The 14,761-nt window shown below is 37.6% G+C and overlaps 1 protein-coding gene across 7 annotated transcripts in view; it reads right to left on the bottom strand.

Annotated features, from left to right (window-relative positions):
• The window catches only part of LOC126253529 (diacylglycerol kinase theta), a 741,186-nt gene that overhangs the window by 100,158 nt on the left and 626,267 nt on the right, over positions 1-14,761 (bottom strand). For 4 of the 7 annotated variants that reach the window (XM_049954942.1, XM_049954916.1, XM_049954960.1 and 1 more), the window contains 2 exons: positions 11,503-11,685; positions 11,027-11,092 (listed from right to left, as the gene is read on the bottom strand). In XM_049954942.1, coding sequence (XP_049810899.1) covers positions 11,027-11,092; positions 11,503-11,685 — 249 coding nt within the window. The remainder of the gene's footprint in view (positions 1-11,026; positions 11,093-11,502; positions 11,686-14,761) is intronic. The other 3 variants (XM_049954934.1, XM_049954968.1, XM_049954952.1) reach the window with 1 other exon arrangement.

Raw genomic sequence — 14,761 nt, 5'->3', positions numbered from 1 at the left:
AAATATAGCATACTAATTAATGAAATACTTACCTTTTCAAAAATTTTTTTTCCATCCCAAAGTAACCCAGATCAGACCAAAGTCTATAAAACTGTAATGGATTACTCAAGGAAGAAACATATCTTCTAAAGACAAAAAGGGAACTGTATCTGTCCCTCAGCAGAAATAGCTCTAATGCTGGTGTTCCAGCTCATTACAAGGAATATTGCCAAGTACTGAAGATAGCAATACTGAGATTGAAGCAAATGCTTTACAAGAAAAAGGCAGCCACATCAGGCAAAAAAAAAAGAAGGAAGTATTAAAATACAGAATATAGCAAAAGAGCAGACTGGAAGAGACAGAAATATGAAGGAGACGAGATAGCTTAAGAGTAAATGTTATGTTGCTGACAGGTGTGTGCAGTATGCAACACTTTTTAACAAGCATTTCGGAACTTTTACTGGAAAAATGTTACTGGCTGCCATGGATTCCCTAAGACCAAATATTACACCAGAAGAAGCAGTGTTCTTCATAAATCTTTAAAACAAAAAATAACAATCTAGTGGCTATAATAAAATACCAAGTAAAATCAAACAAAGGAAAATCCAAGAGTATTCTCCTGTGTTTAATAATATATTATAATATTTATGTAATCAGTAAATTATCACACCAACATTTCCCAATTGGCTGAAATATGCTGACATTACCCTCAGTATTAGAAAGGACAGAAAGAAATACCATGAAATGTCTATCAAATTTCTCCTTTATCAGTATTTGCAAAATTTTTGAAAAAGCTATGTACAAGAAGGTTCTTAAGCATCTGAATAGAAGTAATATAATTACTGGATTCCAAGACCTTCTATTATACAAACAACTGTTTCTCATATATGCCCAAACATTTTTCAGCACCTTTGTGCCATCATCAGTAGGTACTTTTATTCAGTTCTTAATTTTTCTATCTCAATGGGTTTTGTAGGATTCTCTTTGCATTTCTGTATATTGGTAGCTTATCACAGTTTAACTATGACACTGATATGCAGTAATATTAAGAGGATCCTATGGAACCCAGCAAAGTAGAAAAAAATTAAGAAATGAATAAGAGTTTAATTATGTCATAAAGGTACTGAAACATGTTTGGGCACATAGTTGTTTCCATAATACGCAGACCTGAAATCCAGTAATTTTTGTCGGCAAATACTACTAGAGCTTCAAAACCAAATAATGAATAAAATAATGAACCAAATAATGAATCTTGAATGCTTTCAAGATCCGGTCGCATGAAGTGCAACAGAGTTGCCCAGTGGAGTTATATGTATAGATGTAATTAGGCTTGGGCTAGATTTGCGGAGGTTTCGTTCATCGCCCAGGTTCTTTACGCGGATATGCTCGAATTGTTCTACACTCTTGTGTACAGTTGCGTGCCACTCTGATCGGTGCAATGCAAGCTCCTCCCAATGTTTGCTCAGAATGCCACAGGCTGTGAGGTGGAGTTTGATGGTGTCTTTATATAGCAGGTGTTGGCCACCTTGCCGCCGCTTTCCACGTGAGAGCTCTGAGTAGAACACCGCTATGGGAAGGCTACTGTCGTCCATGCATATGATATGGCACTACATCTCAGTTGGTGTTTCATTAAGAGAGCTTCAATGTCAGGCAGTTTCACGCAATGCAAAATCTCCGTGTTTGGAACACGGTCTTCCCATTTCATGTGGAGGATTAATCTCAGACAGTGAAGATGAAAGGTGTCTAGCCTCCTAATGTCAGCTTTATAACAGCACCAGGTTTCTGAGGCATAGAGTAAAGTTGGTAATATTATTGCTTTGTAGACTGCAATTTTAGTTTGTACTCTGAGATCATGCGACTTCCATACTTGGTGATTCGGTTTGCAGAAAACTGAGGCTGCATTGGCTACACGAGCTGAAACTTCTGTTGTCAGGCTGTGGTCACTTCTAATTTGGCTACCTAGATATTTAAAGTGTGACACGTTTTCCATATGCTTGTTGTCCAACTTAATACTGCAGTCATCTGTATTGGAACCCCTAAGTGGTTGTTGAAGGGTTTGCGTCTTGGTGATGCTTATGACTAAACCAAATCTTCTGCAGGAGTCATTTAGCAGGTTCATGTATGTTTGGAGAGATTAAAGAGAATTAGCCATCATGCATACGTCGTTTGCGTAAAGAATTTCTAAGATAGATATTTTATTTACACGACTTTTTGTTATGAGGAGAGAGATGTTGAATACACTTTTGTCTGTTCTCGAGTCAACACCCTTTTGACAACTGCAGGCTTTGGTCGTATCTCTCATAACAGCTGCAAAATAAAATGAGAAGAGTGTGGAAGTCAGTACACAGCCTTGTTTTATACTGCATGTCACAGGAAACTGGTCTGAAAGCTCGTTTTCATGGCGGATTTTTGCCATTATGTTTTCATGTAACTGTCTAGTCAAGTTAATAATTTTGTCAGGGCAGCCAGTTTTGTTTAATATAATCCAGAGAGCTTCACGTGGAACTCAGTCGAATCCTTTTTCCAGGTCTACATGAACAGAGGCTGATGTTGCTCTAAGCTTTTCTCTTGCATCTGTTTGACAGCAAATATGGCACCCACTGTGCCTCTGTTCAGGCAAAAGCCACACTGGGTCTCTGGTAGCACTTTTTCTGCAAGGTGTGTTAGCCGGTTGTTGAGTATGTGTGCCATGACTTTCCCTGCTGCTGAGAGAAGAGAGATTCCCCTGTGAGAACTGCAATCAGAAATGTCACCTTTGCCTTTGTAAATCTTGCAAATGCAGGCATCTTTCCAATCTTGTGGAATTATTTTGCACTCCCAAATCTTTAAAATTAGAACAAACAGTGGGTTCATAATGTTTGGTCCAGCATATTTATAAAGTTCTGATGGTAAATTGTCTAATCCTGCTGATCTGTTATTTTTCAACTTAGCCAATGCTGAAATGAATTCACTGAGCAAAGGGGCACCAGCAAGTTGTTCATCAAATGGCAGGCCTTCAAGTGATTCTATGTATGGAATATCAGTCGTCTGACGGCTGGGATTAAGAATGTCATCAAAATGTTCTGTTCACCGAGCAAGGATATCACTCTGTTGCACCAGCCGCCAAGTTTTATATTTGTCATAAACAGGTGCTATTTTCCTCGACTTTTTCAGGCACTCGAAGAATCTGCCTGTTTGGTTTGTGTCAGCATATGATTGCATTTCACTGGCTTTATCCAGCCACCATTTGTCTTTGAGGGCACGCACCTTCACTTTCAGGTTGTAGTGTGCTACTTTACACTTGTCAAGATCAGGACTGTGAAGAGATGCTCTGAAATCATTAACAAGCGTTTTGATCTCTGCATCTGAATCATCAAACCAATCTTGGCTCTTTTTCTGAGGTTTTACCAAGAGCAATAAATAGCCAACCAAGTATTGTGTAAGAAAGATTAGTTAATATTATATTCATAGACACTGTTCCTACACGTCTTTTCGTCACTAAACTTTGAGAAGACACACAGTATGTAGTTCAGAACTTGTAAGAAGTTTTCTCCCAGTATATGTTTAAAATATGATAAGAAGGAAACAACAGAAAATCCAGGATGGAATAGCTACAACATGAGAAGGATAAGTAGCTGCTCACCACATGCACTAATTTGGGCATTAGTGTCTGGAGTTGGTAGTGGCCATGTGTGTGTGTGTGTGTGTGTGTGTGTGTGTGTGTGTGTGTGTGTGTGTATGTGTGTGTGTGTGCGCGCGCGCGCGTGTTTTCGTTTGCCTACTTCTGATGAGGGACTTTGTCCAATAGCTAGTATAATGTAGCAGTCTTTTCTTCCTTGTACCTTTCTGCCACTCAACATCACCTCTATGTGGCTAGTAGCAATCTATCCTTTTTATATTTGTGCTGTGTGACGACAAGCAGATGAGAATTTTAATTTCATGTGAAATCAATACCATCATCTATAGACCTGGCCCAGGAATTGGGGGGATACTAACTATTGCTTCCTAGTACATTTATTCCTTTATACAATTTTTCATAAATAACATGTCTCTTTTTCAAACTATGGGAACTCCAGGCTGGAATATCAACAATATTAGGAAAACGATAGCTTGCTATTCACCATAAAGATGACCCATTGAGTTGCAGATAGGCACTACAGGAAGACAGTAACACATTATAGCTTTCGGCCAAAGCCTTCTTCAGCAAAGAAAACACACACACACACACACACACACACGTTCACATACACAAGTACACCTCATGCACACATGACCGCTACCATCAGCAGCTCCGAATGGAATGCGACTTGTCACATGAATAGCAATTTGGAGTGTGGCAGGGTAGCAGGAGGGATAGCAGAGTACAGGTGGGGGGAGAGAAGAGTACTGTCTGACAAGACTGCCAGGCACCGTGTTGGAAGGTGTGATCCGAGGGAAAAAAAGGGGGAGAGAAAAAGGAGGGGAGCAGGGAAAGGGAAAGGACGGGAGAGTGCATTGCCAGAGGGCGACACACAGTGAGAGTGTGGGGACTTGAAATGGGAAGAGATGACAGGGTGATAGGACAGAGGGGGCAGAAACTGTTGGGTGGAAGGTGTGGGAGCATTAGGTTACCATAGGTTGAGGTTGGAATAATTTTGGGAGCAGAGAATGTGTAAGGATAACTCCAGTCTGTGCAGTTCAGAAAATTGGTGGTGGAGGGGAAGGTCCAGGTGGCCAGGGTTGTGAAGCATCAATTGAAATTGAGCATGTTATATTCACTTGCATGTTGTGAGATAGGGTAGTCTATTCTGCTCTTGGCCACAGTTTAGCAGTGGCCTTTCATCTTGGTGCAGAGCTGGTTAGTAGTCAAACCGGTATAAAAAGCTGTCAGTGGTTGCAGCAGAACTAGTATATGACATGGCTGCTTTCACAGGTGTCCTGTCCTGCAATGGGGTAGGATAAGACTGAGACAGAAATGGAACTGGAAGTGCTGGGTGGACAGATTAGGTAGGTCTTGTATCTGGACCTTCCATCTTCCACAGGGATATGATTCCTGAGGCAAGTGGTTGAGATTGGGAGTGGCATATGAGTGAACTAAAATGTTGTGGAGGTTGGGTGAGTGATGGAACACATCTTTAGGAGGGGTGGAAAGAATCTTGGGTAGACTGTCCCTCATTTCAGGGCATGACGATAGACAATCAAAGCCATGTGGTTCAGCTGTTCTGGTCCAGGATGTTATTAGGCAACTCTTCTGTACCTGGCTCTTGGGAGTGGTGGGAGGATTGGGGGTTTGAGGGGAAATGGCATGGGAAATCTCTTTACAAACTAGATCTGGAGGAAAGTGGCTGTCTGTGAAGGCCTTGGTGAAACTTACAGCGTACTGGGAAAGGAAGTTCTTGTCACTGTAGGTATGCCATCCCTGGGTGACCAGGCTGAGTGGGAGCGATCTTTTGGTGCAGAAGGGATAGCAGCTGTCTAAATGCAGGCACTGTTGGTGTTTGGTGGGTTTAATGTGGACAGAAGTGTGGATGGAGCTCACAGCGAGGAGGGCGTCGATGTCCAGGAAGGTGGCACACTACTTTTGATGAGGACCAGGCGAAGTAGATGGGAGAGAAGGTGTTGAGGTTGTGAATGAAAGAGGATAGGTTTTCTTGGCCCTGCACTAGTCCAGGTCATGAAGATATCATCAATGAACCTGAATCAGATGAGGGGTTTGGGGTTTTTGGAAGCTAGGAAGATTTGCTCTCTATATGGCAGTCATGCGTGAATGATGTGTGCTTTCATGTGTGAATGTGTGCCGTGTGTATGTTGTCTTTGCTGAAGAAAGCTTTGGCCAAAAGGAGTAATTTGTAACAGTCTTTTGGTTGTGTCTGTCCACAACTCAACAGGTTGTCTTTATGGTGAACACTCATTTATCCTTTTTCTGATATTGTTGATATCTCTTTTTCAAACCAACAGATCAGGTCATAAGATGAATAATAAAGATAAGAATGACCTTCCCAAAGATTTGAAACCATTTCAAGGTATACATTATTCAAGAAGACACATTTCTAATAACTTGCCAGCTACCATATCTCATAGTTTCAAAAAACAGGTGTATTTTTTTTCACTTTTAAATGCATGAATAGTGATTTATACATCTCATAACAAATACTTACTAATCATTTTATTAAGGTATAGGACACTTGTCATTAATTAGTTATACAATTCACTTACATAAAATTGTAGCTAATAAGATGGATTATAACTCAAAAGTTAAGAAGATTTTCAAAAGAACTGTAATACTGTCATCGATAAATGACACCCTGCTTAAATTATGAGTTTGTTCTTTATAAACTCTTCCATTGAATAGTAACATTTGCATATCAGAGTTTCTTCTTTCAGTAGATGTAGCTTTCTATTTCAGAAAAGTTCTTGTCTTGCAGTCTGATGAAGATTTTCATTCCCTTATATTAGGGAGTCTGAGCATATGGTTTTAACTGAACAATAACAATAAGAAAAAGAAGAAGAGGAGGAGGAAGCATAAAATTAGTTTTATTTCTTGTGATATGAATGATGAAAATGATTTTTCAATAATACTTCTAATTTTCTGTATAAAAAGATGATCATTAGATATGTGTATGAGAGGGCTGTAGATAGCTCCAGGTTTTTAAATAATGGATGACATAATTTCCTTTGGTGTGCAGCACGTGTTTCTTATGACATATTTTCTAGGTCTTCAATATCTATTAGATATTACTAGAGCCACTTCATAAAACAATGCCATACCTTATTACTGATTTGAAATAACTGTAGTGTGCAATTTTGCATTTGCCCACATTAGCGGGACAGAATAATGTTTTCTTTGCAAATCCAAAATTTGTAAGTGCTCAGTGTGCATATTCCAGTTCAAATTCTTATCACTATTTAGTCCTACAAGTAAAACAATTGCCACTTCCTTAATTTGCTAACATTTTGACTGCTTGGGCCTGAGTTGTACCACGGTTGTTCTTTCAGAAGTTCAGAGTCAACACATTTGGTTATTGAGTGTATTAATAACCTACATTTTTCTGCATCACAGTTACCAATTAATGTGGATGTATCATCTACAAATAGAACTGATGGATAGCTGACACTGATGGACAAATCATTTAACACAGAACAGAAGAATTGTCAACATTCTCCACAATGAAAGATAATTTGCTGTATATGTTGAGGTAATTATTACTTGTCTTTGGTTATACAGGTATGACATAGGTTGCTACAACACCCTGCCCCCCCCCCCCCCCCCCACACACACACACACAGTTTCTCTTGTATCTCATTTGTGGATTAGCAAAGGTGTGGTCTAATGAGTTGAGGCTCTTTGCAAGGTCACAAAATTCCTATCAGTTTATTGTTCTTATCTAGTGATATTCTAACTTTTGTCAACAAAGATAGTTACTGCATTTTTCCTTGATGGAAACCAAATTGGTTGCTCAAAACAATATCACATCTTACAACAACTTTTTAGGAGACAGGACAAAGAGAGATATGGCAATAATTTTCCATATGTTCCTCACATTTTTTCAGAGTTGTTTTATTTCTGAATTCTTTAATACATCTGGGAAACAAGTGTGTTCCAAAAACTGATTTACTGATGAAGTAAGTGTATGACTTACTATTCTGTCACCAATTTAACCTTCTGGGATCCCTTCCGAACATGTAGGATTTTTGTTTTGTAATGACAATATATTTTCTATGTCCATCATTGAAACATTTCTGAATTTTGATCAAACCTAAACAGGTATACTTTTTCTGGATATCTGCTACATTGACACTGATTTCACAACATTTATGAAGGCACTCTAGTATCTGTACAGGATTTATATAGCGTCTTTTCAAACATAATTTTAGAAATTTTGTAGTTACAGACAACCAGTTCAGACCTATTGAAGGTCAACAATGGCACTGATTTATTTTTATGTCTTAAGATTAACATACTGTTTGACATACGTTTTGCTGCCTTCATAACATTCATAAATACAATTTTATGATGTTTACCATACTCAATAAAAACAATATCTCTGTTATATTTTAGTTCTTTGTGTAGCTGTCTTTTCCTAACAATATAGATTTTTATGCCTTTTAGAGATCCATTTTAATTTTCTTGATACTTCACTACAGCAGATTTTATGTGAGCAGATGTAACACAGGTATTGGAATTTCATTCCCCAGAGTTAAACACTTATCAGCCTTTGTGCGTCTCTGTAATTTTATATTTTTTATCAAGAAAAATTTTCATTGCTTCAGCTTCTATCTTTATCAGAGATAAAGTTGAGACTCTTATGTCTCCCAAAAATTTAATTACATCAGATTAAGGATATAGCTGTTTACAGCTACTATAAGTCATACTTATGGTTGATTTATATGAAACCAAAAGAAAACACTCTAATATATCTAGGAGGCATTCTTCAAGCAATGCAGAACTTCAACATTTTCATTCCCTTAAAAAACCATGCAGGACAGTGAGGCCCAACCCATAAGTACCTCTCAGCAAAGTACAGCGCATGAGCCATAAATCTGATCAAATATTATACAAACCTCTTTCTGAACAACAAGCAATTTAAAAATTAGCTACATTACATTAGCATAAATTTCAGGCTGTGGTAGCTAAGCTTTATCTTTGAAATATCCTCTCTTTCAGGGGGGCTTCCCACAAGGTATGCAGGAGAACTTCAGTGAAGTTTGGAAAGTAGGAGAAGAGATACTGGTAGAAGTAAAGCTGTGGGGGTGAGTTGTGCTTGGATAGCTCAGTTGGTACAGCACTTGACAATTCCCTGTCCAACACACAGTTATAATTAGCCAGGAAGTTTCATAACAGAATTTGAGTTTTGTTCATTTTTTCATTAAAATTCCATGTCTCACTGATATTAGTAATACTACACATTGACCATGTTTTATTGTTTCAGACACATCAGGAGCTTTATTTTGAAAACTCTGTATTTATTGTTCTAAAACCATTACTAATGATTTTTAATCATCTGTTCATTATTTTCACTATTTGTTGAGTTGTTCAATTAATCTGTTCTAAATACAAGAACTCATCGACTTCTTCTCTAACTTAATGAGTAACATGTAATATTTTCTATTTGATGAATTGATAGTAGTTTTATTTCTTTCTAATTAGTTCTGAGGCTTACTTTCAAACTTTTTCTATCAACTTCTTCCACTGATTAATGAGAGTGATATGTAACAGAGGTAAATAGATGAATATTATGAGCTAAACAAAGGTAGTTTGGGTATGTTTGAAAAAATGTCTTACTTTTTTCAGTTTAGGGGTCTGAATACTTCCTCGCAACAGGTGAGAATAGCTTTCTTAAAATGGAATTTCCTTGCTTAGCCCGTCTTTTAATTTTGAGTTTCCCACTACCCTCATTAAGTCCAATGGTAACAGTAGTATTGACATACACACTATCCATTATGCTAACAGAGGGTGATAACAGCTTTGTTTATCAAGGAGTTTAATTTTACTTTAATTGATAGAGGTTTGAAATTCTTTGTTTTATATCAGCTGGAAGCTGACTGACCACTGTATCAAAATGTAAGAGTTCATTGTGAACTCTAGGGTGGTAAAGTTCATACAGATATTATTTTTATGTCTTGTATTGTGGTTCTGATACAATCCAACCATAATTAACTCTTTATTACTAATTCAACTGTCAATAAGGCTGGTAAGTGAGTGTAGGAATTCTTAGATCTATCAAGAGACCTCTGTAAAATGTAAAGTTCTCTGTATACATAGTATTCTTTCTCCTTGCTTTGACTGAAGGAATATTTTCTTTATTTGAACTGCATTGTTTACAGCTCACCTTTGCTGAATGAATATGTTCAGCATTTCCCCAGAATATAATTCTGTAAGACAACATAGAGTGAATGTTTTCAAAATAACCCAGGATTCAGCTCTTCAAGAAAACATAATGAATGCTATGTTTAAGTGCAAACAAGCCACATTCAGTGTACTTGTCAGTTTATGTATGCAAAGCCTTCATTGTATCTTGTTATCTGGCTGGATCCAAAGGAGTTGTACAAACACTGTTTAATTTAGTGTATTACCATTAACGTAAATTTTCCCTGCTGGCATCTTGTTTTTATTTATTTAATATTGCATGATATGAGCCTTTGTGAATATAATACTTAAATTGTTTGCTGTAAACCAGTAGTACAAATGGTTAGCCATCATGTGGCCTGTGTTCAGAATGATTTACTCTATAGACTTTTCTGCTATCAGCAGAAAAAATAGTTTCTTTTATGTAGCCCTCCCTATCTCCCCCCCCCCCCCCCCCCACACTCCTCTCTCTCTCTCCTGCGTATTATCAAAAAACTTCAAACAAAATATAAATGTAAGATAATAAAGTTGATTAAAATAGCTTTCCTTCTCTCTTTCATCTTTGTCTATCCTTATCCTCCCTACATGGAGGTATCTCACATCTTGGTGTCTAAGTGACCTATTCTCACTATAAATAATATACCCCAACCTACACCTCTCCTCTTCTCCCTGAGTAAGGAAGTAATAATTCTGAAAGCTAGGATTTGTCATCAATTTTATGGGTCCTGTAGGACTAACTACATATTTCGTCTCCTGAAAGTAATTACTGACTAGCAGACCTATCTCACACACAGTGAATATATCTTTAAAATTTTAGTACAGCTATTCAACATCTTACAGTTTTTGTATTACTTCCTAATTCCACGTTTTGCTAACTATTTAAAAGATTAAAATGCCATAGGGAAACACTGCACAACAAGCATTTACATGGCTTACAGCTCTACGCTGTAAAAAGCAAAGATAACAACTAAATATAGTCATATTGCGCATGCAGGTTTCATTCCACAACAAGAATACAACACCACAGTTGTAGGAGGAGGGCCTTGGAAACTCGTAAGAGTTAAACATTATTTGGATCACAGCAACAAAGAAATGAGTCAACAGAATTTCAGATTGTCTCTGCATCTACCATCACCACAAAGTGATTGTACCTTGAACAGGTTTTATTTTAGCCCATACAACAGACAAGCAAGGTGAATGAAGACACTGAAATACCACAGTTCAGTGATGTGGAATACATACCACACACCCCCCTCCTCCAACTGCCTCTAGCCGGAAAACCTTTAAGTCTGTCAGACTGAAGATGATCTGGAGAGAGACAATATCGACTTCAGTCACCAACATATAGCAAACTACCTTGTCTGAGGGATTGTATGTCTGTGCCCCATAATTACTACAATTCCTAAACTAGTAAGCTAAACTCTACAATAATAAATATGAGCACAAGGCTGATTATATCTTGAGACCAATGTAACATAACTAGCACTGAAATGCTTAAAGCAGATAGTAGGTTATACATTACACAATGCTTGCAGATAAAATGAAGCCATATTCCTGCAGAACATTTTGTGACATCAAAAATTACTTGTTTCTGTTATGCCTAATGAATATTAAAGCATTTTTGTTATCTTGAGTGGAAAAAATCTTAATTAAGTAGGTAAAAAAGGTGCTATAAATATATAAAAATAAATGAATGCTTTCTACATTTTGTCACTGACCTGTAGAATTACCGGTGCTTAATGGAGCACCTTTGTCTTCAGCTTTGTCCTCAGGGTGAAACACAACAGTCCATCTGTCCAATCTGATTTCTTCAGCATCAATTACGTCTCTAAGAAGGTTCAAAGGATCTTCACCACCAGTATATCCTGGGCCCCATCGCAACACACGAGCCAAATCATTTCCTGGAATCACAGAACATATTCACAAACAGTTCTTAAGCATATCTTCAATTACATGACTTCATATCATTCAGAAGAACTGTCTAGTAGTAAAGTCATATAATCTCATGGACATTGTGAGAAGTAATTTCCATTCTTTTTCCCATTCACCTTTAGACAAACATTTTTAAATTATTTTATTTAATTTTTTCACCACTGTCAACATTGTCATAATGAATAACTTACTTAATTTTAATGAAATACATGATATACTTACAAACTAAGAACATAAATAACTTAGTTTAGAAAAATCAGATTTCATAAACAAATCCAGTTAAAATTTAATAAGAAATGTATGAAAGTGACACCAAGTCTTGAATCAATACAGTGTGTGTGATCTCTCTGCAAATCTCTCAACTATGCTGCAATTTTCTTGGGGAGTTATAATCTAAGATGTTATTTAAGGCATGCTGAAGGCTGGAAACAATATAGTGTGTTTGAAAAACATCCATTGTACAATTGACAGACAGTTATATAAGGTATATTATTACACTACATTGTCTTGAAGAAAATTTCCTGCATTTTGAACTTTACATCATATTCCAATACAGTCTTAGCATACGTTATATAAACTGAACTTACATTCAGCACATTTTAAACCCAAATACTAACTGTATTGTCCTGTCCAAACTAAGTTTATGAGCTTTGTGACACAGTATTTGTGAAGCCACATATCAAGTAGCTCATGTCAATTAATATTTTATTGGAAGCTTCAAAGTTATCAAGTTATCGTCAGAGTGATCTGTATTGAAACACTAATTAGCATGGAATATCATTCCAATTATGTGGAACCAAGCTGCTGTATGGAATTTCTGGAAGACATAACGGTTGTCAGGTAGTTGTGCTCTCTTGAGTACTAAAATCCATCTGTGAAAACATCACGTTCTAGAGCAGATTAAAATCCTGGTAAAAGTAAAAATCACATTTAAGTAGCTGCAGGCATCTGCTAATACATCTACATCTACATCTACTCCGCAAGCCACCTAATGCTGTAAATTTCTATTGTAACTGACCTAATGGTAAAAGAAGAAAAAAATGTTATTGATGAATCACCTTGCGATGGTTACAGTTGACTGTCGTATCTACCAAATTTGCATAGGCGTGCTGGACTATGATTCAGAATGTCTCTATACTTAACCAGCACTGAAATTCTTCCATGCTGATGGAGAGATAGTGATCTAGTGATATTATTTCCAACTTTTATATATATTCAGATTTTTCTTGTGGAACAAAGCAGGAAGGTTTTACACATAATTTTTCCTTTTAAATGAATACAAATTGTAGAACATGACACATATCAGACAGTGATTATGTACATGATCTCGTTTTCACATCTTATAAACAATGTAAAGTTTATAAGTGCAGTTTTAACAGTGAAGAAAATGGAGAAACCAGAAAAATGACAATCTGTGGAAGAAAAATAGCTATAACACAAACTGCAGAAAACTACAAAAACAAAGAAAGTAAGAAAACCTACTGATGATACTGTAAGTTCAGTGAAGCATTTCTGGGAAAAAAGAAGAAAAAAAAAAAAAAAAGGTGTTTGCTCATGGCGGATCCCCTCCAAAAACAAATTTAATTGTAGTGTTTTATGTACTTTAATGAACAATGCTGAAAGACACTGAAACAGGCTTGAGAGTTCCTTTTGGATACATGCTACCTACTGACTATTGTAGAAGAAGCATTTATCAGTCTACATTAAAACCAATCTTGATTTATATTACTTAATCATAGGACTTAGCAGTGTGTGCCTTGAAAGCACATTTGAAGTAGCTGGTATGGTAATGCACACAGAATAAATGTAATTGTCTCAGTTTATTGAATTCCAAGCTCTGGTGAGATTGTATTCATAGAAAAAATTAATACTGTAACACCATAATTGTCCAAATGTAAATAACATAAAATTACAGTTGTATTACAAAAATGATATTTGCTGCTCACTGTATAGCTGAGATGCTAAGTTGCAGATGGGCACAATATAAAGAGTCAGAAAGTGAGCATTCAGCCAACAAGTCCTTCGTTGGAAATATACAAGAAACACACACACATGTGCGTGCACAAACACAACTCACCCACACATGATCACAATCTCTGGCTGCTGAGGCTGTTGTAGCCTCAGCAGCCAGAAACTGTGGTCATGAGAGTGTGAGTTGTGTTTGTGTGAAATTCCACCCTTTTTATTGCTCATAAAAACCACACATTGCATGTTGTACCACCACATAGCAACACCTTCAGAGGTGGTGGTCTAGATTGCTGTACACACCGGTATCTCAAATACCCAGTAAGTCCTCTTGCATTGATGCATGCCTGTATTTGTTGTGGCATACTATCCACAAATTCATCAAGGCACTGTTGGTCCAGATTGTCCCACTCCTCAACTGTGATTCAGCATAGATCCCTTAGAGTGGTTGGTGGGTCACGTCGACCATAAACAGCCCTTTTCAATCTATCCCAGGCATGTTTGATAGGGTTCATGTCTGGAGAACATGCTGGCCTCTCTAGTCGAGTGATGTCATTATCCTGAAGTAAGTCATTCACAAGATGGGCATGATGGGGGCGTGAATTATCATCCATGAAGACGAATGCCTCGCCAATATGCTGCCGATGTGGTTGCACTATCGGTCAGGGGATGGCATTCACATATCGTACAGCCATTATGGTGGCTTCCATGACCACAAGCAGTGTACATTGGCCACACATAATGGAACCAAAACAGCATGGATCCTTCACCCTGCTGCACTCACTGGACAGTGTGTCTAAGGCGTTCAGCCTGACGGGTTGCCTCCAAACAAGTCTCCGACGATTGTCCGGTTGAAGGCATATGCGACACTCATCAGTGAAGAGAACATGATGCCAATCCTCAGCGGTCCATTCAGCATGTTGCTGGGCGCATCTGTACCATGCTGCATGGTGTCGTGGTTGTACAGATGGACCTCACCATGGATGTCCGGAGTGAAGTTGCGCATCATACAGCCTATTGCACACCGTTTGAGTCGTAACGTGACATCCTGTGGCTGCACGAAACGCATTATTCAACATG

The sequence above is a fragment of the Schistocerca nitens genome, chromosome 1 (genome assembly GCF_023898315.1).
Source record: "Schistocerca nitens isolate TAMUIC-IGC-003100 chromosome 1, iqSchNite1.1, whole genome shotgun sequence".
NCBI classification, from domain to species: domain Eukaryota; kingdom Metazoa; phylum Arthropoda; class Insecta; order Orthoptera; family Acrididae; genus Schistocerca; species Schistocerca nitens.
This window is presented reverse-complemented; position numbering and strand designations above follow the sequence as displayed.